General features: G+C 40.7%; 2 protein-coding genes across 4 annotated transcripts; both read left to right on the plus strand.

The window, feature by feature from the left end:
• Positions 1-444: 444 nt before the first annotated feature.
• On the plus strand, positions 445-12,907 carry scml4 (Scm polycomb group protein like 4). 3 transcript variants are annotated; one of them, XM_069657225.1, is made up of 6 exons: positions 445-505; positions 5,622-5,824; positions 7,346-7,475; positions 9,583-9,795; positions 10,821-10,966; positions 11,134-12,907. In XM_069657225.1, exons 2-6 carry the CDS (start codon positions 5,627-5,629, stop codon positions 11,257-11,259), a joined length of 813 nt encoding a protein of 270 aa, XP_069513326.1. In that variant the 5' UTR covers positions 445-505; positions 5,622-5,626; the 3' UTR covers positions 11,260-12,907. The 3 variants fall into 3 exon arrangements, with proteins under 3 accessions (XP_069513326.1, XP_069513325.1, XP_069513327.1); XM_069657224.1 differs by lacking the exon at positions 445-505 and adding an exon at positions 4,695-4,827; XM_069657226.1 differs by lacking the exon at positions 445-505 and adding an exon at positions 4,695-4,827 and having other exon boundaries at positions 9,586-9,795.
• Positions 12,908-13,755: 848 nt separating this feature from the next.
• LOC138585379 (mitoregulin) lies at positions 13,756-14,590 on the plus strand. The gene is made up of 2 exons (XM_069657690.1): positions 13,756-14,023; positions 14,270-14,590. The coding sequence occupies exon 1, from the start codon at positions 13,823-13,825 to the stop codon at positions 13,991-13,993; it is 171 nt and encodes a 56-aa protein (XP_069513791.1). The 5' UTR covers positions 13,756-13,822; the 3' UTR covers positions 13,994-14,023; positions 14,270-14,590.
• Positions 14,591-25,199: the final 10,609 nt, after the last annotated feature.

The following is a 25,199-nucleotide window of genomic DNA, read 5'->3' on the forward strand; positions in this document are numbered from 1 at the left end:
CTTCAGTCCTCCACTTTTTATTGTTTTCTCTCATTTTGTCCGAGAATTGAGAGGCTGAAATTAATTTGCAGAGGAAAAGATTAATGTTGTGTGATGGAATATTGGAGCACTTTATCATGAGCAAAGGCTGATTAGTAGAACTCGGATTGAATAAAAAATGATGACTGATGGACCGGTTTGACTCTTCACCTCACAGATTAATGTTTAATGTACTTTTTGTTTCTCCAGTGTGATGTATCTCTCCTTCCCCCGGCGGGCTGCGAGGGCATGAGACTGCGACGAGGACTGGATTTAAACCCTGACTCCCACCTGAAACTGCCCGCTCCTTCTCCTCCCCCTCCGCCTGTTTCCTGGTTACCCGGCGTCCTCAGCAAGGGTGTGCGCCTTCGTCTACGCCTGGATCGCCGTGACGACAGAGGGCGGGGCTGCTGGCAGCTGGTTGATTTGGAGGCAGAGCCAGTCAGGCGGAGACTGAGGAGGCGTGTGAGTGACACCTGTGCTCAAAGTAAGACATTTAAAAGGGGGTATAATGCTGTTACACATTTTAACACACACACATATATAATGTTACAATGTTGGATGTCCAGATTAAACGTGGGTGAAGTTTCAAATCTATAGGTAAAGTATGGAGTTGTGTTGGAGTGATCCCCAGGTTTCTCAGCTCAGTCTGTAGGCTGCTGTGAATGCCAGGTTTCACACAATTTTTTGTAAATGCTGCACTTTGTGACATCACAAAGTTTAGCCTCAGCAGGCTTCGGAGAGCTGGCCAATCAGAAGAAAGTGGGCTTGTAGGGGCGGGGTTTCTTAAAGGGACAGAGCTGACTGAGTCGTTTCAGGCAGGGGCTGTATGAGGGCCTGCACAGAGCACCAGTGTGAGAAAAATTATGATTTTTTTTTAACTGTAAATGATGCTAAACTAATCCACAGGTATCAGAGTGAAATATGAAGCTTGAAATGAGCATAATATCCCCCCCCAAGCTTAAAGAGTGATTCTTAGAACTTTATTTTGAAAGGGCCTTGACTTTAATGATCTGTTATGTGTTTTGTATTTAATTAAAAGTCAAGTCTGTAAAGTTATTAATACCACTACTTTTCACACGTTCCAACAGATGGTCACACAAAACGGCCACTTTAATATCGTTCGGCTTCCTGTTTACTTTAGAATGTATTTTATAATTTTGCTGCTCACTTATAGATCTCTACATGTTCAGGCCTCACAATATATTGCGAAGCTTCTGCACCCCCACATCACAAGGCGTGATCTTAGGTCTTCAACCCAGGGTCTTTTAGGTGTACGTAGGACATGTTTTAAAGACAAGGAGATCTCGCCGTCGAGTCAGTAGCTCCTAAGCTTTGGAATAGACTCCCAGTAAGCATGAGGTCTCTTGACTCAGCTAAAAGTCTAGCAGCTAAAAACCTGTTAGTTGGTTAATGTAGCGTGGTGAGCTATTTTTGTATATTTGATCTTATCTTTTTTAACAAATTGTATTTTAAATGCCTTCTTTTATTTGACTGGGAAGCACTTAATGACTAGGGTCTGTGAAAGATGAAAAACACTTTGCTTGCTTGTCTACGGCAGCTAAAAATTGTTAAAGGCAAATTCAATGCAGTTGTTAGTGAGTATAAGGTACTGGAAATTTAAAAACTTCAGTAAAATGCCCCAATATTCCCTAAAAAATAACTTCAGTGCAGTAGGCTACTAAGGAAAATGTAGTAATTCATCTGCACTTTGCTCATTAACATAGAGAAAAAGAGAAATTCACGATGTCAATTTTAAACCTGTGTGGGTGTGTGTCAGGGTTTGGAATTAAACAAAAGGTTGAGGACCCAGGTGCAGACTAAGGAGATTTATTTAGACAAAAGCAAAAGGCAGATGACTAAGGCTTACTGTGAGGGATCCAGATAAAAAGAAATAATCCAAAAGAAAAAGGTCCATAAAATAAATCTTGGGGGGAAAACACAGGAAACTTCAAGAAGGTATCACAATGGTTACACGATAAAAGACGATAATTCCACAGGTAAACATGACAATGAACCAGCACAGGGACATGGGAAGACTAAACTGGGGAGGTGAGGCTAATCAGACACAGGTGAGACAATCAAGGGGCAGGGCACATAATCAAACAAGAGGGAAACACAAAGGCAGGAAGCTGACCAACACAAGTAAAACAGGAAATGATCTAACCAATGAAACAAATGAAATACTAACTAAACAAGACTAAATCGTGACAAGAACACAGAATAAACTAAAAAACGAGAACGAATGACAACAGGAGACAAAGTGACAGAGCACAGCAGGAAACAAGATCTGATCACCGAAACACAAATCTGAAACTCAACAAAGCTAGAATAACCCATGACAGTGTGTGTGTGTGTGTGTGTGTGTGTGTGTGTGTGTGTGTGTGAAAGAGAGCGAGACACACAGAGGCAGAAAAAGAGAGAGAGACAGAAACCCCTGACCCATAACTGGTACTCTTCACCCTCCCTGTCTCCCTGAGTGTGTTGTGTTATGAGGGGGGGTCAGTGGAGATAAGGAGGGGTAGTGTGTGTGTGTGTGTGTGTGTGTGTGTGTGTGTGTGTACATAGGTGTGTGTGAGCGCTCCTATTTAATACACTTATTGTTGTTTATGCGTTTATTTATTCACACCTTATCACATGACTCTGGCGCAGGATCCCATTTCACTGTCTGTTACCATGGTGACAGCCCTGCCTGGGCTGTAAATAAATTCAGGGGGTTTGTTACACTGTAACATTGATTAAAACACACACACACACACACACACACACACACGCAATCTTCTACTATGTGAGGGCTTAAAGTTAAAATGCATTATTTTATGCATGGGATTTGGTGTGTGTGTGTGTGTGTGTGTGTCACAGTGTTAGACTGTTTATGTGTGTGTGTTGGTGCGTGGTTTAGCGAGGCATTAGCATATCTCACTTCATTGCAGTTTCCCCTTCGCATAAGTGAAAACAGATACAAATCTCCATCCCCTGAAGCCGGTGATTAAGTTATGCTAATCATTGCTGATCATTGCAGCATTACTGCGGCCGTAACAGCGAGCTCTGACAGCTTTCGAATGCCTCCCTCTCACATTCGGCCTCCAAACGGAGACATTTAACCGTAGTCGGAGAGTAGAATTGGGCGTAGGGGTTCACTGATCTCCTAATTGCCTAATTAGCCATAAACAAATTAGGCGTCGGTCCCAAATGTATTGTGATAGGATGCAGCGCAGCGGTGCAAATCTTCCCCCCTCGCCTCCAAAATATGGTGTTGTGTCATATTGTGCTCCCGTGCTAATGCGTCCCCCCCTCCTTATATTCAATTCCTGTTAAGTAAAAGATGATTATCTGTTCTCTCTCAGTCTGTCTCTGTAATGTGATGCGCCGTAATGGGACAGGACTGATTGAGGAGGGACATCAGGATTAATCTCACTGTGTAATTACTTTTATGATTTATGGTTCCCTTTCCTACACACACACACACAGGCCTCCCAATGAAGTGTGTGGACCAGCCCTCAGCTCCACCACCTTATTGTCCTGACCTTGCTGTTTATTGTCTTTTTTATGACCATGTACGGGCTTCAGGTAATGAAACACTGCAATTTGTCCGAGCTGTCACACTCAGTGTTAAAACACCTCGTGAGCGCCCGCTTTACAGCCGACTCCTGACAAATCCCCTCACACGCCGGGAGCAGTTGCGTGTGCGAGCGAGGCCACGCCGGCGTTTGATCCTCCCCTGCGAGAGGTTAACCTGATTTTGATTGAGTGTTTAAACCCACCGATGTGGCTTCTTTGACCGCGAACGGGAATCAGCATAGCAGCCTGAGCGTAACCAATCGATATGTGGTGTCGAAGGGGGAAAAACCTGAGTTGTAGCCAATAAGAGCAAGAGAAGCACTCTGGAGCATCTTCTAACGCCTGCACCTGAGCGGGTAAAACGCACACACCTTTGCCTTCGGCTGGCCTTTTTTTCTTTCAATGTGTGGATTTTTTATTATAGATAAAACAACAGCAGCGTACATGAGCTGACACGAGGGCAGAGGGAGTCTATAAATAAGAGGGCTGTGATCTTTCATCACAAACAAAAGCAGAAGAGTAATCCTGCAGGGATTCTGCTCGAGCCTTTTGATGTTTACAGAAAAATCAATTTCCTTACCTGAAAGCCAGCTCGAATAAGAAAAGTTCAAGCACTTAAACACTGATTCAATTACGCCATATTTTGGTCTTTTTTTTGGAGACTGGACCCTTTAAGAGAACCTGCTTCCTGTGCAGAAACTTGAATTTCTTCAGAGATAATTTAAAGGACAGATTACAGTTTGTAACCCTTGACGCTTGTAGCACCAAACACAGCGCAGCGTGAATCCCTTGTCACCCGCTTTGAGCCTTTATTTGAAGCCAGGAAAGAAAAACCCTGAGCTGCGGCAACTGTAATTACATTACAGTCCTACACAGCCACACACACACACTTAAGCACACACACACACACACACACACAGACATCGTTTTGAGCTCAGCACGTCTGCCGGCTGCCGCGGGATGTTAGAGGCGTGTTGCCATGACGACTGAAAGGGGACACAGAGGAAGGGGTGAAGGGAGGAGGGGGTTGTTTCGGAGGATGGAGATTGAGGAAGAGAGAAAGAGAGAGAGAGACACACACACAGGGGCGCACGCACACAGAGTTGCCGGTGTCTTGACAGTGTGTAGCGAGCAGCCGAGAACAGTGGAGGCAGACTGAGTTGGAGATCCATCAGGGGAATATTCACAAACCTGCTGCTGGAGCAGAAGCGTCACACAGGCAGAGATCAGCAGGCGGCTGCGTGCATGGTAGGAAACGCTCAGAATGATAATTTCGTGCACATTTCGATGCTTTATTTTGAATGAGATTTGGTCGGAGAGGAAGAGGATAGAAGGCGTGATGCACATTCACGTGCTCTATCTGTGTCTGTTCCTGCTTTGGACAAACAGTTTGTCATCACAGGAAGAAGATTTTATTCCGTTAAAGTCGTCAACTTCTGCATGTTATTTAGCCGACAGAAATAAAGCAGTAATAAGTAATATGTGACAGCTAATACGCAGAGCATAAGCGTCTGTTAGAGCACAGCCTCACATTTAAAGGCCATGTCAGGTAAGAGAATGTGCTGCATGAATGAAATGATGGAGATCGATTGAGAGAAAGGTGTACAGTTAAAGCCAATTGGATCAATGGTACCAAGAAAAACACTTGAAAGCACTGCTGTGAGTGTGTGTTTGTGTGTGTTTGTGTGTGTGTGCACTTGATTCATTGTTTGATTATGTGGGTGTTGTGGGTATGTGCTGTGCTTTCACTTCCTGTGTGTGTGTCTGTTTGTCTTTGTCTCTGTCTGTGCAGTAATGATATTTATTGCAATCTTTGCAGTTGGAGAGGGGGAGGGGTGAGGTGCAGTACAAAGCTTTATGTGGCTTTGTTTTATTTTCTATAGTTTCTCTGTCTGTGTGTGTTTGCATTGAGGGGGGTAGCCTGACGTGCACATCTGAGCTTCCGCTCCAGTTTGAGGCTGAGGCAGCGGCGCGTGTAGTTTAAAGCAGCCATTTCCTGTTGCTTTTTTTTTCTAATAACTAGACCTTTCTTTCCCTCTCAGGTCTGATGAGTACTTTGTCTGCCGGCTCAGAGATGCAGACTCCCGCTCTCGGCCCACAGTTCATCGCGGGGCCACCGGGTAAGGTACCCGGCAGGAAGAGGGGGCGGCCTCCTATCCGAAAGCCGGAGTTCCAGAGTCTCTATGTGGAGCCTCTGTCGCCTCTGAAGGTCCCGAAGAAGAGAGGCAGGAAACCTGGATTTAAGGTCACTTTTCATTTTGTTTTGATAACATGTCTTAGCTTCAGTGTGAGAGTTAACAATCTGGTTTACAGAGTTTGACATAGTATCTATTTTTAAAGCTAACCTGTTAGTCTTGTATTGGGTGTGCCCACGTGACTAAGGGGTCTATAGCATTTCCTTCCTTCCTTCCTGGTTAAATGTTTTCTATCACAATTTATGACTACATTAAAACCTTCATTGTTGACATGAACATTTACAGAGCTAGCATTCCTCGTCTTCCGTGACATTTGCTGTTGCGTTGCTGAGTTTATTGGCACGATGCTGCCACCAAGAGTCAATCAGTGAAATAGCATGATAAAACATTGCTCAGTAGCGCCTCTAGTGGTATTTATACTGCTACTTGCTTGATAAATTAGTATGGGTGTTATATTTGTGATATATTGATTTTGTTACTTGTGCGTTTATTATTATTAAGCAGCATACAGCGCAGGTTAAAAAAAAGAGTTTATGACATTGAACACAGGTCCTCTGCCACAATTGAAGGGCATGTTGATGTTGGTATTTACTGGGCCACTGGACGTCTTTTTGATCATCATATTGGCACTGGTATTGGTCAGCATCAACTTCTAGAAATGGCTTGCCTTTAATATTGCTATTGACAAAACAAGTGGAATAACTGATGAAGGCAGGTAAAAGTAAAAGGCAGAGTTTAATGTCCGGTCCAGGTTCAGTACAGAAGTAATCACAAGCAATAATCCAAAAGGGGCAGGCACAAAGGCAAAGAAATCAGGCTACGGTCACACACTAAAAATTACTGGAGCGAGGCGACACGAAGGAACACACAACAAACTGGCAACGAGAAGGAAGACACACAGGGTATATATACACAGGTAATCAAGGGGAAATCAGACACAGGCTGTGTTCCAAATCGCATACTATATACTGTACTACATGCTAGCCTACATAGTGCATACTGTGTTCGGCGGTATTTTGTAGTATGCTACGCCAGGAGCCAATTTCCGGTTTTAGAAACGGAAGTAAACAATAGCCCACCAAAAGCAAACCCCCATTTTCTTAACTATAGCGCCTCCTTCTGCTCGAATGCTGCTGCCGTCCGCCAAGCGCTTTGCATTGTGGGATACAGTAGGTGAGGTCGACTGGTCCGATGCATACTGGAGATTTTTTTAGAATCACATCCTGGTATTCTTTTGGATACTGTACATTTTGCTTTTGTTTGCACACTGCATACTACATGTTGGCCAAAACAGGACATACTGCGAGTATAGTATGCAATTTTAAACACAGCCAGACACAAGAGTGAGTTTCAGAGTAAAACAGGAAATGACAATATTAATCAAAGAAAAAGAAAAACATCGTGAACTTGACGGACTGTGTCAGGTATGGTGGTAATGGTGGTAGTAAATCCAATAATTCTGTTGTCTGATATGGGTCCGCCTTCATCCTTATGTGTCCTTTATTTAGTTTGTTTTTAAACCACAGAAACCTTGTTGATTTCAATGTGTTTGCTCTTGTGTTCATGTGCAGCTGAAGCCCAGGATGGTGATGTCCCCACTGGCTAACTGTCCTCCCAGCAGCACACCAGAGCCTGAGATGGGCTCCATCCCACAGGACGCTGCTATCGTCCCCCACTCTGCCACACCGCAAGTCCTGACAGGTAAAATTGCACATGGACACACAGAGACATATTAGCCTTTATAAGCTTTTCTCTTTACATGGTCATAAGGCTAATTTTCTTCACAAATTGTAAACAGGAAATGTAAGAAAACAGAAAAGATGAGACCTTGAGTCATGCAGTATGAGGACGGTGGTCCTGATATTCTAACACTTATTATACACTCACAGCTCGACTTAGTGGTGAAACATTAGCGGTATGAAACACGCCCTTCCTTCCTCTCTTTTTTTCTATCTTATCTTTTCATCCCTGCTCTGACTGGGATTTAAATTCTGTGCTAAGATACCCGCTTTTGTGTCAGTGTGATGTCTGTCGTCTTTGTTCTCTAAATACACAGAGGACTTTTTCTCTGTGATTACATATGAGTAAAGATGTAAAACATTACGCTCTGGTGCATGTCTGCATGTAGAATCAAAAGCAGCACTAGGATCTATGGGTTTCTCAGTCAATGTTTACATACTTTAAAATAAGAAACACACGCCTTCAAACATAACCCCAACATATCTCATTATTTATTCCTTGTCTGGCTTTGCTTTCCCGCGTAGGCTCTGGAGAAAATCAGACAATTCTTCCACAAAAGAAAACACATTTCATGCAGCCATCCTGTTCTGTCTCTTTCATATTTTATCTTCTTTTTTCCCTCATGGTCTGTCCTGCTCTGAATAAGCAAATATTTAAAGACTTTTAGGTGGGAATGTGAGTCTCATGTGTCAAGGACCAGCGCTTTGCTCTTTGTTCTTGCAAAAAATGAGAAGTGTTTGATGTCTGACTGTAGACTTACAGAAGCAAAGCGCGCGCGCACACACACACACACACACGCATAAACTACAAACCAGTGTGCTCCCTGTGGTGCCATCCAGACACATATGTAAATCATTTCTTTGGAGAAATGGGGAAGTATTTTAAAAATAGTCCGTGTGTTTTATTGTTCCTTTTTAGCTACTGCTGAAGCAGCACAGTAACATTCCTTTTAGAGATCTGATGGCTTTTTTCTAATAACAGATTTTTAAAATTATTCTATTTTTAAAAGGCATTATTTTGTCATCATTTATAAGAGATAGTGCTTATATTAAATATGAACCAATACAAACAGCTGTCTGTCAAGTCTTACAATACTAAGCATTGCTCACATTTGAAGGCAGTTCTGTCCTCTGTGTGTGTGTGTGTGTGTGTCTGTGTGTGTGCGAATCTATAAGCCTCCGAACTCACACACGCGGATCTTATCACATAATTGATTTTTCAGAGTACAATACAAAACATTTGACCTTTGTGTGAGCACAATGTAGAGGTAATTCAGACTCATCTCAGTGGACTATTTCAGTCTTGTAAATCTGTCATCAGGTAAATCCATAACCGCCCAGCTCTGGCATAACCAGCAGGCATCTACATTATTGACAGCCCGGAAAACGTTGGGCACAGAGGGAGCAGATTCAGAGGAATTACTGTCTACCTTTCAGCTGTTTCACATCCATACAGCTGCAGTTATTGTATATGTAACAGCTGTCAAAATGTGCAGACGTTATATCGGAATGAAAGCAAAGTAAAATGTAAAATAGTAAATGTTGTGAGCTTTTATTTTAGTCTTAAATGAGAGGTTTGTCTTCCTGCTTGTATACCTAGCCTAGCAACCTAGCTAGCAGCTCTTAAAGGCTCTTCCAAGGCACACCAAGTGCTTTGAGCTAAATGCTAACATCTTAGCATGGTCACAAGGACAAGGCTAACATTATGACATTTAGCTGGTATAGCCTCATGTCAACCATGTCATCCATCTTTGTTAACTGTGCTAGCATGTTTGCTGACTAGCACTAAATACAGCTGAGGCTGATGGGAAGGTCAATCTTTATTCATATACCAAAGTATTGGACAAATTGCAGTGTTAGAGAACGCTAGAGAAAAAGTCATTAAATCACTCAGGGTATATCCTGTACGAACCGTTTGAAAAGTTTTGTCCTATTTCATGTTGTCATAAGTTTGATGTATTTCACAGGAGAAGTAAAAACTTTGCTGACAGACATATTTCACTCCCAAAAACTCATTATCCAGATAAGCTACACTTTAATGATGCCATTTACTTTCTTCCCTCTCCCAGCAGAGACGTCAATGCCTGATGACTACTTATGTGACCCACCGGTCGACTCGAAGCGCTACGCCGTGGATCCCAGCGACTCTGCCTTCAACCTCATGGCATCTCAGTACCCACAAAAACACTCCTACGGTTATCGTGGCAGCAGTTGTTCTGCTCCAATGGGATTGTGCAGACAAGCGTCGAGCCCAGCAAGCTTCCAGGATGGAAATAGAAATGGTGAGGCTGTTTTTCATAGTGAGATGTCCCAGCATTTAGTCAACATGAAATGATATTAAGAGAGATTTAACAGTAATGAAACTAGCCAAAAATCTCTTGAAGAGCTGCTCCTTTTCTAATGGTCTTTTTTTGCAAGATTAGCATACACCAATGTTAATGCTGCCCAACCAAGCATGACAGAACTCTGGTTGCTTATACTTCATCTAACATCATCACTAAACATCATCATAACAACCCTTTGTTTTTCGTAAGAGATAAACAGACAACTCACAAAGTGGTAATGACTTAGTTTTATCGGTGGTTTAAAGAGGGGGTATTATGCTGTTTCACATTTTAAGACATATATATAATGTTACAATGTTGGATGTCAAGACTAAACGTGGGTGAAGTTTCAAATCTGTAGGTAAAAATATGTTGGAGTAATCCCCAGGCTTCTCAGCTCAGTCTGCAGGCTGCTGTGAACGCCATGTTTCACACCGTTTTTTCAACACAGCAGCCTCAGCAGGCTTCGGCGAGCTAGCCAATCAGAAGAAAGTGGGTTTGTAGGGGCGGGGTTTCTTAAAGGGACAGCGCTGACTGAGTCGTTTCAGGCAGAGGCTGTATGAGGGCCTGCACAGAGCACCGGAGTGGGAAAAATGATGATTTTTTTTAACCGTAAATTATGCGAAGCTACTCCACAGGTATCACAGAGTGAAATTTGAAGCTTGAAATTAGCATATTACCTCCCCATAAAATATTTTAGCATTCCTACGATGCTACACTAGCTGTTTCCTTATCGTATCCTGTCTGTATGCTAAGCTAACTAACTCCTGGGTCACACTAAATGGACAGATAGGAGAAAATGGATCCTCTCATCTAACTCTCAGTAAAAAAGGTAACAACTACATTCCCCAAAATGTTTTTCTGTTAAGTTAAGTTTAAATTATCTGCTGTGAAACAAAGGTCTTGTCATGTGACACTATTTATATTTCCATTAAGTTAAGCATTTTACCATCTCTTCTCCCCTTGTCCCCCTGTGCTCCTAGCTTACAGTCCAATGCCAGACAGCGGAGAGTGCAAGCGTCCTGCTGGTAAAGACCCCTCGAGCTGGGGAGTGGAGGAGGTCATTTGGTTCATCAAAGATGCTGACCCCCAAGCTCTGGGACCCCACGCTGAGGCATTCAGGAAGCAAGTGAGTACAAGCTGCCATATAGTGTAGACCTTGTCTGTAATACTAACTAACCTTTATAACCCAGCATGCCTTGGGGCATTGCGAGAGGGAGGGTAGACGTTAACCTAAAAAACACAAAATGTGTCATATTATAAACTTTATTGTCATGGTTTTGTGATGTGTTTCAGGAGATAGACGGAGACGCCCTGCTGTTACTGAAAAGCGAGATGATGATGAAGTATCTGGGACTGAAGCTGGGACCTGCTCTCAAACTGTGTTACCACATCGACAGGCTTAAACAGAATCGGTTGTGATTTCTTTGATCACCTTTCACAAAAAAAACTGCACCGGTACAGATTCAGCCAAACTGTCACAACCATCAGCAATACATCATGAACGCCTTTGGATCCTTGGTGGCTTTGACTGCATCTGCAACACATTTTGTTCACCAATTGGACATGTTGGCTGTACAAAGTAAGACTATCTAAGGCTGAAGCAATTATTTCCTTTCCACCATTGTTTACTAGGTAGCTGAGTGGCTGGCTTTAGATTGTAAATAGCCTGGCTCTCTGTGGTTTGTGCACAGCTCACTGCATCTGACTCTCAACAGCACGAGAGCAATCATGCATATTCTATCAACACATCTGAAGACCTACAGAGACAGGAAGCCAAACAAACATATAAGGTGCTTTTACTCAATATCATATTAAACCTTACTGAACCTACTGGGTTAAGGCACAGTGCTGCTGCAGTTCTTAAATAACAGTTGTGTGAGCTAGTTTGGTTGCAATCTGTTGCTAATGCTGACCCTAGGTAACTGCAGCTTGTGTGTGTCGCTCTGGAGTCAGTCAAACCAAGAGTAATAATTACATTGAGAATAATCAAGACTTTAAACTTTTTATAATCCATTTAAGTCTTTACCTCATTATTAGAATACAACTGCATCGGAAACAATGGGTGTTTCTCACACTCTAGAAAAGTGAAACTAACTTATCTGCTAATGTGAACATTTTACCACAAACCACAGCACAACAGTGAAGTGTTACGGTGCTACACCAACCATTGGTGCATATTCACACAGCACTCTTAATGACAGGAAGAGCAGGAGACATAGACAGACACTGGGGGTATTTTCACTGTGTTCTCATGAATTGTATTTCATGTAAAAAAAAACATATTGAGTAGCAGCAACTTCGCAACCGACCTACCTACCGAACTAATACAACTTGGTGCTCATTGAAACCATTACTGCCACTACAACCACAACACATTGAAATATATTCTCCTCATATTCTTCATCACACTCCAAATAAAGCTACAGTTTACATTCTACTCATGCAATACCTCTCCTTTGAATACAAAGCCTCTGAGTCAGGGGGCTCTTCATTATGATATAAAGCAGCTTAGCATCCTCGAACTGTAAAAAGTAACAAACTATTAAATACAATCTCATGAGCATTAGCAACAATGTTTGCAACTACCAAATACATTATTATCATATAAAACTGCAGTCTGTGACAAACTTGAATTACTTGTGGTTCAACACATTTTTTGTAACTCACTGTACAGTTCTTGTTACTCACTTTAAAACTTTGTTTGATGTGTTTTTGTTTTTTAATCTGTTAAAGTCAGTGTGACACAGACTCATGCGAGTACAGCATGTATGTGGATGTATGATTCTGTATCCTAATTAGCGACGAGCTGCATAATACTTTCGCATTTTATTGTCCAATTTAGCTCTTTCAATCTGATGACTAACTGATTACAATCTGATAACTAAGAAATGAAGCAATTGTGTTGCACAGGAGCTTTTTCCACAAAGTAGAAATGTCCAAATGTTTGCCAAAAAATTTGACCATCCTGCATTTAATCCATTTTGAATTTTTAATAACCTTCCATTTTGTTTGAATATGATGTTTTTAAAGCATACTTTTTTCCACACAAAATAAAGCTTCTTGTCCAATTGAATCTGAATAATTATTACTTGTCGTAGTAGTATATTCTACTTTAAATTGTATTTATTCTGAGTCAAACATTTACAGTTACGTTCATTTTGTTATTTTAAAGGGAACATGTTTTAGCTATGCAATCAATTTCCTATTATTCTAATGTGTTTTTGAATCACGTTGGTAATGCTAGTTTCGTTTTAATAATTGTTTACATTTTTTAATTCAATTGTTTTTCGGAGCCTCTCCTTCCTCCTGAAACGAACAAGCCGTTTGAGTATACTAGTGAGCCATTCTGCAATTCAAAGACCTTAGCCACGATTGGCTGACAGTATTTTGAGTGACCACATAGCCCCTTGGAGCGGCCGCACTGCACTGTCACTCCAAAGTTGTAGAAAACATGGCTGCTCTATGATCGGTTATTCGGCCTTATATATACGAGCCAGAATCACCAGGAGGTATTGGAATGGTAAGTTGGAATCTGGACAGCCACTTGACCACAAGCTAGTGGACAGCTTGAGGTGAATGATGGTGAATGACGATTGGTCGATTTCAGCAAAAGCAAGGTTCTACATAAAAACCTGCAGCTGTTCTGAACGGCCCATTTCAGAGGCGACATTTTTAAAAATGTAATTCTGGAAAAATACACTATTATTATGTTTTTTCACTTTTTCACTGTGAACAATAAACACTCAAACATGTGAAACCCATGCAACATATGAGAATATCCATTTAAAAGATATGGCCCCTTTAACACTGGACAAGAGCCATGACCTCGAAAGTTATTTCCAGACCTTTATTTTGAAGAGTGCGAGATTAACGTTCCTGTAGTATCGCGTGAGTATAAACGAATCACTTCCTGTATTCGCATTCCTCCAGTGATATTCATGCGGCTTACACAAATGTGTGCATCTGTCAGCCAGAGGTGAACATGGCTGAGGTCTCGGAGAGGACACTACAAGTCGCAGTCGTGGTTTCTTTCGCTGCCGGGTTTGTGGCGGGCTGGCAGGCGAACAGAATGAGGAGGAAGTTTCTGGACTGGAGGAAGAAGCGGCTGCAAGACAAACTGTCCGAAACTCAGAAGAAACTGGATTTGGCTTGAATGGAAAGCTGTCTCGCTACATTGTTTTGTGTGAGTGTATCTTATGCACGTTACTTGATTAGTTTGTTTCTAAAATTGTTGGAAAATTACTTAAATAATGGCCTCGCATGAACATAAAGTTCGACCTAACTGCTGTGTTCCATTCATTGGCAGGCCCAATTATGTAAGACAAGACGTCTGCCAGTGTCATCACGTGTTAAATAGTTTCACACTCCGTTATGATCATGGTGCTTAAAATGTTACCTTGCTTTTTTTGTATTCTTCTGTATTTACCAGGTTTGGGGCTCTCTGGTCTAAAGGAATGCTCGTCTTTGTAAAGCTGCTGGATCCTGGATTTCTGTGGAAAAGAGACTTCAAGATGTCCTACCTGTGTCTGCCATACCCACATTTTACCACCACACCTTTTTAAAACAATGCTGATTTTGGCATATACAGCTGTCTGTGGAAATTCAATCATTATCTACACACAGGAGTTTATTCTGTGACGTCAGACACTAACAGTGAAGAAGTTGTACCTTCAGTGTTATTTCTCCTCGTTCCAGGTTGTCTGAGTTTCTATCTGTTTCACATCTGGACAAATAAATTATTTTCTTTTTCCTTTTTCTTCAATGTGTTGTTTTTGTACATTGGGAAAAACAATCTTTAAAACTGAGGATACAGCTCTCATTGATTTGGGTTTATTGGCTCTGGTCTTGGTTGCATTTTCCTAAATCATACTGCAACATCTTCATCAGTGACACATATTTGAGATGCCTCAACATTGCACTGCCCAAATAGTTTACAACATATAACACCATGTAAATGATGTGTATTTTTACAACTCTTAGGGCTAGTACTAGTTAAATCATCTAAATGCTTTGACATTAGAAGTTAATGCACCGTAAATACAGTCCATTTACCCACAAAAAATTAGCATAATTAGTCTTGATTACAGGTGAATCTGAACCTGAACTAAAGCACTATCATTAATATAAAAAGCTCACTCATTAATATCAGACTCGACAATTTTTCCTCTGAGTTGTGGCTCCATCTGCTGGATGAAAGTGGGGATCACAGCTTAATCATTAGCTGTGTGGAAGTTGTAATCGTATATTAAAGCTACACTAAAAGGATTTACATAATTTTTAGGAGTGAAAAAAAATCTACATAGATGCCAAGTAAAAGTGTTTTAAGGGAATGCGACAGGATATTTTCAAAATAAAAGATCCACTGTATGTATGATGAATTATCAACCTAAGAAATTAAACAGGATTAGAGAAATAATCTTAACAAAAGCAACGTTCTAGTCTTTATTTGCTTAATTTATTTGTTTTTATTTTAAGTTTTCAACCACATCTTACTCCACGGCCTTGCAGATTATTTTATTAGACTTCTGTATTCAATTTCAAGGGTTGACTTTTTTTTCAACCTAATTAATGTTTTTATTATTATTATTTTGTGCTTATTTATGCTTATTCAAATGCCTTATTGGCTTCAAGCTTTGCACATACACAATCTGTCTATAGGTGGTGCTAGTGCACTTTAAGTTTGTGTGCCAACAAAACAAGTGTTTGCCTCCAGCATTCTAGTCATCGGCTCTGAAATTAGATCTTGAGAGCAGATCTGTCTTTTTCATCCTCGCCAGTCTAGGAGGCCTATTACCACCTCTCGACAAGCTTTTGACAAGGCCTTAAGAAGCCCCTCTCCCTGCAGCACTCCATCAGCGGCTTGATGAGAAGTAAGGTGGAAATGGTTCTTGAGAGGTAGCAGGGGACATTAAGATGCCAGACTAATACAATAAGTCCCTTTTGAGCTCCATCTCTCTGAGTAATGTACAATTTGCATTTATCAGTATATTTAGATTAAGAGCAGGAGGGGGGGAAAAGCCACATGTGGTGTAGCTGTCAGTGCCCAAAAACACATTTATTTAAGGACATTTGAAGAGATGTTCCAGTACTCTGTATAATAGAGAGGTTTAATAAACATGAAAAAACTTTTTATTAACTTTTAATAGTTGCCTTTACTTACATATGCATGAATGTGAAATGTAATTTCAAGGCACTCTACACTAGAAGTATCATTCGGGTCAGAATAAATTCAGTTAATTGGAAGGTATAACGTTAACTCTCATTATAAAACTGCATGGTGACTGCTGATGTATTGCACACGCATAGGTGCCTTTCAGATATTAACGCTCTCCCTGTAAACTGAATTTTTTGACACGTTCACTGGGCCTCACTGTGAAAAAAGTTCATCGCATATAAGGCCTGGGACACACAAATAACCTAAGTTGCACTCATACCATTGCCTATAGGTTTAGTCATAAACCTCGTCACAAAAACGGCGATCAAGAGAGCTTAATCGAAATGAAAAACTGATTATGACTACACTTTGTAATCTAGTCCTATAATACATGGATTATATTCTCTCTGGGATTTCTCAGTTTCAGTGACTTTCTCTTTAAACTCACTTGAATGGCATAGCCTAGATTTTAAGGAGGAAAAAAGAGAGCTTAGCAGGAATTAAAAAGTTCGAGAGAGTGTGTTGACAAATGAAGGGGAAAATGAGTGTCATGGGAGGAGAAGTGTGTAGCTGTTTGTGTTTCGGCAGGGATTCGAGAGCGGGTGTTATTGTCCCTCAAAGTCTAATGCTTTGGCTAAATTGTGATGAATAGCTTGCTGGAGTTTGGTGTGTGTGTGTGTGCGCGTGCCTATAGACAGCGTCTGTCTATTCCCTGTTTATTTTGTAACAAGCTGAGCATGATTGTGTGCAACAGCAGTGCTGGAGCGTGTAGCTGAGAAGTAATTTGGACGTGGAAGAGAGGGATGGTGACTAGTTGAGATAATGTGCAAGAGAAGCAAAAAGAAAAAAGGAGGAAAAACAAAGAGAGGGAGAGTGAGGGAGAGTTTGACTGCCATGATTGATCAGATTTTTCTAATTGGCACGTAGACCTCAGAGCCCATGTCCTTCGCCTACACTGAGTGTGCTCAGTGAGTGTCATGTTTAATAAGCTTCCTGACTGGCTTTCTGCTCGTGTGATTGTGCCCTCTGGCTATAGGGTGACTGCAAAGCGGGGAGGGGAGAGAAGAGAGGAGGAGAGGAGCCAAAAAGAGAAAAGAAGACTAGATTTACACAGTGTCAAATATAGGAGAAGCAGAGATATAATAAAAGGCCTCTGCTAGTTATGCTGCTTATAGAGAAAAACAAGACGGGGAGCCTGCAGCTATGCTTACGGCTCTGTATGGCTGTACCTGCACAGCAGTGCTATTAGCTAATTGCTAACATCTGCATGCACCCATACTAACAATGGCAATGCTTCCATGCTGATGATAAGATATATCTACAACTTTATTTCAACTTGTATGCCTAATTAGCACTACACACAGTGCATTTGAGGCTGATGGGTTTTTGCTAGTATTTGGACATTAACCAATAAATTTAACAAAATTAAACAATTTTAGCTTATAACTTTAGCTCTGAAGTCACTCAGCGTGAGTAGAGCAAATGTTGTAATAACGTCATACTGCTTTGTTCTATAAATGTAGTCCTATAGATGTAGGGAATTTGAAAAATCGTTATCATTTTACCATTGATTAGCTAACTAATATAACCGTTAGCTAGGATTTACAGCTAGAAGCACAATTAAACGTAAATGTTAGCATTCAGCAACTTCCTAGCTAATGTTACTGTTAGCTAGCAATTAGGGCTAGAAGCAGTAAAACAATAATAACATTCAGCAACTTCCTAGCTAATATTACCGATTGCTAGAAATTACAGCTGGAAGCAACATTAAACAGTGATATTAGCATCAGCCACTATAGCTTACTGTAATATTAGCTAGTTAGTGGCCGAATTATAGTTTAGCGGTTGCTTCTTGTGCTAACTTGAAATATGACCCACTGTCCCTACTGTCTTTTGAGTTGCTAATCAATCTGACAGTCATGAAATGATAATTATTATCAGATTCCCTACATTTATACATATGTACAGCCATAGCCTTTGACGGTATAACAACATTTTAGCGTTCCACCCTTAGCTTGACATTAGAGGAACCTGGCCGCCATTTGAATAGGATCTATGGGACTAGATGAAGAAAACTGCTCACCAAAGCCACTGTTTATCATCCTGAGCAACATGAATGTCAAATTTCATAGCAATACGTCCAGTTGTTGGGATATTAAGACCCAGATCATCAACTTTAAAGTGGCTCGAGAGACATGAAATAGTTAGCATACATCCTCTGGGAAACACAAATGTCTGTGTTAAAATGTTACTGCAATTGATCCAATTTGAGTTGAAATAAAGTCTGGACAAAAGCCAGACATTTCAAGTGTGGGCTTCGTGTTTAAAAAATAAGTCTTATTCATACCAAAAATGTCGACATTGTCAAAGCACAGGTGTTACTAATTACACTAACGATGTACCCATAAATCTAAGTGAAATGCTGCCATCGTTAATTTTATAATTTGCACCTGTACCTTAAAAGTGTCTTCTGTAAAAACCTGGCCTATATACAGTAAGTGCACAACATATCAAATATTCTACCCTTGCTCAACAGCAACTTCTCAACTGTTTTGTGTGAAATATACTTTTATATCAGGTAATACGCTCCTACATAGGAGGGATTTGAGTGTGCATTTATGCGCAATAGGGCAGAAAACATACCTTGTTCTAATGCTTTTCATACATGTATAAATATTGCATGAGTACACACAACACGCACACACATACACACACCTGAGGCTTTATCGAGCTTCAGTCCCATACACCTCAAACACCAGTGAGTGTTTACATGTTTATGGATGACTAGGACCATGTCTCAAATAAGTCCTCAGAATGTAGATTGGAGAATTGTGCTGCCAAGATTTCCATTTAAATGGTTATGTGATTGTGTCCCGCAGTATTTGATCAAGGTTTATTTTGTAACATCCTTTGCAGAAGGCTTTTATGTAACGGGAGAAAGCAGCAACACCTCCATCCTTTCTGACAGACAAGAAATCGCATTATACACAGAGATTTCATCAACAGCATCAGTCTTATAAACCCTGAAAGAAGTGTTTCAGCCTCGCAAAGTAATGGATCTGTGATAGGATTATTCAAAGTAGAACTAAAGATGAACAAGGTTTTCCTTTATTTCACATTTGCTGAAAAAGTTTCAGTACAAACTTGTAAGGCTCTGCTGCCCCAATGCTTTACAGATTAGTAATTTGATTCTCTATAGATCAATGACAAGCCATGAACAAAAACATTTGGTTTGTGTCATTTTAACTTACCTGGCAACCCTCATTCAATGTCTGATCACATTTTAATCAGGCCAGCAGTAACGCCTGAAGTGAACCTTGAATCGATTTTATTCCTGATTCATAAAATACCGATATTTTGTCATGCCATTTGGGGATCTCATCCAGGCACATGCACCGTACACTAAAAAGTTACAACATAAACAATATGTTAAGGATTTGTGGCAGAAAAGACATAACACATACCTTAGAACAGGTAAGGGTACCTTGTGTACCTGTATTGACCTCTGATGAGAATGTTTGTTTCTTCTGCCCGAAAACCCATTGTACAGAACCAACTGTACAGATATTAAGCTAGCTATCTTTGATCATGTGTGTGAGAGTGTTTGTACAGCAGCTCAGCCTCAGAACTCACCCTCTCTCCTTCTTTCTTTACATTGACTTTGTATGCAATAGTAAGTTATACAAGCTATAAGCCGTGTTGGGTAACGTTACTTTTAAAAGTAACTTGTTACGTCACTGCGTTTCCTACTCAGAAAAGTAACCCCTAGATTACCCCTTTGTGACTCGTTACACATGTCAGTTATATTATCAGGATGTCATGTAGCCTGCTGTACACCTACCTTTGAATTAATTGACTTTACCGTCATTGCATAGATTCGTTTACCGCCCATAATCTGTAACTCTGAAGCCTAATAACAGGAATGACCTTTACAGCTCTTTAATATGCTAACAAACTAACAGTGAACTGGGCAGAGGCATACAGTATTAGGCACAGCTGTTTCAGTGACAACAATATAACACAGGCTCTTAGTCACCAGTGTTGCGGAGCTGCAGATGCTTCTTCAGAAGTCAAGCTCTTCACAGCTGACTAGCACTTATCCTCAAGGCACAACTTACATTTCACTGCCATGTTGTTCTTGTCCCTTTCCCCAAAACTTAAAAAATAATGGGAATTTTTCCACTAGGTAAATGCTGTCCTCTCTGCCATCTTGCTAGTTCAGTTAGCTAGCTACGCATGCGCACGGACACAGCTGTGTTTACCTTCTGCTGGTACGCAGCTACCTTCCAAGACGTAGGAGAGAAACAGAAACAGAGCTTTGGGGATTTTTCTTTTTTTGTGGCAAGAAACAGATAAGGGAAATACAGCTTTTTTTTCTCAGTATCGGATTACTTTTGATGAAAAGTAACGGATTACTTGAATTGTGCAAAAGTAACACATTACGTTACTCGTTACACAAAAAAGTCATCTGAGTACTTTAATGGATTTGTAATGCGTTACCCCCAACACTGGTTATAAGTAGCATTTCTTGCCACCTGATGAATGTCCAAAAGTCGAATATTAACTCTCCTTTTAGCTTCTGTTTTGGACGGCATACAGTCCTGAATGAAATATCTGTCTCTTTAACTGCTAAATGCTGCGCTATGCTAACCAGCTAGTTGCTAATTTTGTCTTTTTGAGATACAATGCTTGGGAAATACCATAAAGTACTTTTTTTTTAGAGCTTTTATTTGCTGCTGTTAGTTATTTAACCTTTTGTCCACCTTAAAATATTGATTCATGCAGCTTTACAGTTTAAATCAGGAGAAGTAACCCTTCTAAAGGGTGTTTTCAAAGTCGTTTGATTACTCTGATCAGTAAATCGTTTGGTTCGGCTGTTCTCCCGTCTACAGAATGAAAATGTATTTTGCCCAAATGAGTCCAACCTGCTGTTTTGAGAGTGTTCAGTGGTGTAATGGGTAGAGTGGGGAGCCGGTCGCACTGCAGGGTTACGGCTTCATTTCCCACTGGGAGCGCCCCGTCTAAATGGAGCACTCAAGATGCTCTGGATAAAAGCTCCAAATAAATGGCAGACATGGCATTAAGCTATATACAGTATTGGTACAGACTGTCCGCCCCGCTCACATCCTCTCATCTCGCTGTTTTTAGTACACTCAAACAATCTGGACACACTCAGGGAAGTGTTTGTTGTTCAGGCTCTTCAGTTAGGAGGTAAAACACGCTGAGAGCAACATGCTTTTACTGTTCTTTAAAGTAGAGCCAACATGAGAATACACATTGTTTTTAAACCTTCAAACCATAGTTATAATAGAAGAAAAAATACTGCCTCAATTACGCACCAATTCAATCAACTGTCTCAGACTTTCAAAATAAAACTTCAGCTGAATTTCAATACAGGCCCAATCTTTGTTTAATGTCTAATAGCTTGGACCTCGGTCACATTTCAGTCTGAGAACAAACATTTTCATCTATAAAACATATTCAGCGCTGCATTCTTAAATGCAGACTGAGAAGAAGAGGAGAGTACATTTTAAATGTTTAAGAACTGACAATTAAGAATTAAAGAAAGACTGAAGATCCACTTGAAGGACTCAGACTTCAGAGGATTAATTTGAATATAAATTTTGCTCACTTAAGGACTACTTTTCCCCTCTCAAATAAATACAACTGTTCTCTGGATAAAAATGGAGACACATTTTCTTTCCTCCTCAAAAATATTGGGGTAAAAATGTAAATTTGGCCTGAGGCTAGTGCCACACAATAGAATGTATAATTGCAGACAACTTTCAAGAGCAGCAAGGTGTTTTTAACATAGACTGTATAAAAAGATGGACGACATGACAGCTGCCTAAAAGTGAAGCCGAAACCTCTCTATTGCCCCCTGCTGGCTGGCTGCAGTATAGGTCATAAAGCCCGCCTCCTCCATGTTAACAGATGGGACATGAGTAAAACTATAAAATCACAATACACGTCAAATACATTTTTCTCAAACATGGTTTCTGTCATTATAGTTAGTTCTTATCATGCTGATTTACGTCCAAGTGTTCATTTTTCTGTCAGGTTTATTTGTAATTAGTTATTTGATGCTGTAAAAAGGATGATTGACAGCTCTGGTGACAAATATGGCTCCTGCAGCTGATCTGTTCCTGATTAACAGAGCAGAGGAGGAACGGCGAGAGGAGACGTAACTAAAACAATCACTACAGTCATTGAAGTTTACATATCTGTGAACGTCTGCTTCAGACCAACACAAAGAAGCAGTTCTGCTGTTGGCTCTGCCGATATGAGTTTTTTCATTAAGTTAAATGTGTGTTTTGGTTAGCTAAAGGGGTTCGGCCAGCTGATCTCTAGTACGCAGACTCTGGCTCAAAATTAACAAGACGGCAGCGCCCGCTTCCAGGGGTATTTTGGCTTCAATTTTGTACAGCGAGAGGAGGTGGAGACGCGTCGTCCATCTTTATGTACGGTCATAATCACAGAGATTAGAGCCTGGCTCACAGAGCCTGCAGCGCTCTGTATTTTCTTGGGTTAAGGTTAGTAGTGCTCGAGGAACGGTCATACTGTATGAGACGGTCATTTTGTGTGGAATAGAATTGCTGTAATGCGTATGTTGATATAAATGTATTGGCTGTAATCATATCCTAAAGACATCACTTTCCTCAGAGCTAGGCTGTACACTGAACTCCAACATGTTCTCATTACACCTCTCATATAAAATCTCACAGACCCTTTAAAATGACCCTCAAATCATACTTCATCTCTGTGTTAAGCAATGAAACAAAATTGTTTGAAATTTTTGGGAAATGTGCTGTTTCTTTTGTCAGGGGTTAAATGTGCCTGTTGCAGGTAAGCATAATAACTTCCTTTTTTCCTTACATCTCAAGTGACAAATTAAATCCCTAGATCTCTGCAAAAAAAAAAGAGGTTTAACTTTGATTTTAAGTTTGTCTTTAAGAGCGAGATGAAACAGAAAGTCCTTTGCTGAAAATGGAAACTCACAGCAGGACATTGATCAAGAATTCATCCCAGATCACAGGGAGTCAGCCGTCCATCTGCCAGCCCGACCTCGACACAGTTCCTCTTTAACACACACATTTTTTCTGCACATCTAAAGTCCTTATTTTAGCAATGTCAGACCCCCTCCTGATTCATTTATTTATGGTTTAACAGCTTCACGCATTGTGACACAGAACAGTTTGTAACTGTAGTTAAATATCTGATGTTATTTAAATAGTTACTGTCCTTATTCAGACACTGGAGACGCAATCTGAATGCCGAGTCCAACTTTGCTGTTGTTGAAATACATGGGATTTTAACACATATATAATTCCTGGAAATTTTACCTTTTAATGTGTGTGTGCATGCGTGTGCATAACTCTGTGTTTGTGTGTTTCCCCTCATAAACATGCGACACACCCAACAGTTTCAACAGGGGCAATATGCACACAAAGCCAGCTCGTCTGTGGAAACTGCTTATTCCAGCTGACGGAGTGTATAATTCCTACATTGGAATAATAATGACGGCATTGTAATTCAGATGGATAGAGCAGAAATTAGATTCGGGGGGCTTTTTTGCATATTGTCATTATTGAGTTCTGCATCATTCTCTCGGTGAAAGCCAAATGAATTGAGGGAAGGGATGAGTTTACACGTCTAACTTACTGAAGCGACCCACCGGTCCCACCTTGCAGCGATTTGAGACTCTAAAGTGAATTTAAAGTGCATCTTAATTATGTCCCAAAATGAAACAGCAACACACACACACACAGTGATGTATTCACACTCTTATTCACAGCCACTCTGATGGTATGCAACCTGAAAGTAAATGGCTGCAATCACATTAATCGCTCCGGCAATTACAGTGAGAACAAACAGCGTTTCTTTGCAGCATTTCTCATAATGCCACTTCCCGCCGAGCCCTAATTGTGCTCCGTTTGCAGCGCAAAAATAATCTATGTCACTGTCGCTTTGCTTCACACAAGCACCCAAACAGCTAATCAAAGAGCCGAATTTCCCTTTTTCCAAGCTGCACTCGGAACTGTGAAGTGTCTTTAAATGAATGCTGAGCATCTTAGTGTCATCTAAGGCCTTCTTTGGAGTTGTGGGATGGCCTGTGGCGAGGGTTTAGCTGAAAGGGAATTTCCCAGCGCGGATCAATAAAGTCTTGTGTTATGATTATTATCACATAAGGGACTCAGCTGCCGTTTTATTTTTATTATGAGAAGAGGGGAGGGAGTAAAAAGTCCCCATCAATATGTGATCTCAGCTATTCTGGGACAAAAAGGATTCTTGTGAGTTAAGTATTTATCAACCGTGACACCATCCTCAAGTCACATCTGCTGCTAACATCTAAGAGCTCTGGGCTACTCCTCACTGCAGCAGCAAACTTTATCACCTCACATACGTGGTTTTTAAACCTCACCTCAGTTCTCTGTAGATGGAGAAAAACGTCCATGTTTGAGCAGAAACTCATAAACCAAGAAGATGAATGTACGTTAGGAGCCGAACACATAAGGGACTAGGGAGTACACAGGTTGTAATCATGTCACGGTAAGAACCGTCTCACCCTGAGGTTAAAGTTTCTTTTTAAACCTGAACAATGATATTTTCCTATGGCTAACAGACAATCTGTTTTAGATTAGAAACTTCAGTGTCAAAGCTGCTCGAGGCTGTGTCACCAAAAGCCAATCAGAGCTGAGATTTCCCTGACTTCCTTGAATGCGTCGGGAATGATCGATCCGACATCCCTTCAACAAACGAACATTTTAAAAGTAGGTTCTTCTCCTCTTGAGGACAGACCTGACAAAGCTTCATTTTTACTTTTTACTGCATCATAATGTTGAAATTTCAGCAAACTTAAAGCCCGTTAATTAAAGTAAATCACAAGAAAAATTGTTTATTTTTCAGGTTCATACCGCTGAAGTTAGCCAGAGTGCATCCTCTGTGTAACTTAAAGAGGGGGTATTGTGCTGTTTCACATTTTAAGACATATATATAATGTTACAATGTTGGATGTTCAGACTAAATGTGGGTGAAGTTTCAGATCTGTAGGTAAAAGTATGTTGGAGTAATCCCCAGGCTTCTCAGCTCAGTCTGCAGGCTGCTGTGATGCCAGGTTTCGCACAGGTTTTTTTATGATGTCACAAAGTGCAGCCTCAGCAGGCTTCGGAGAGCTGGCCAATCAGACGAAAGTGGGCTTGTAGGG

The sequence above is a fragment of the Semicossyphus pulcher genome, unplaced genomic scaffold (assembly GCF_022749685.1).
Source record: "Semicossyphus pulcher isolate SPU_LCO1_2020_fin unplaced genomic scaffold, fSemPul1.0.p SCAF_11, whole genome shotgun sequence".
Classification (NCBI taxonomy): domain Eukaryota; kingdom Metazoa; phylum Chordata; class Actinopteri; order Labriformes; family Labridae; genus Semicossyphus; species Semicossyphus pulcher.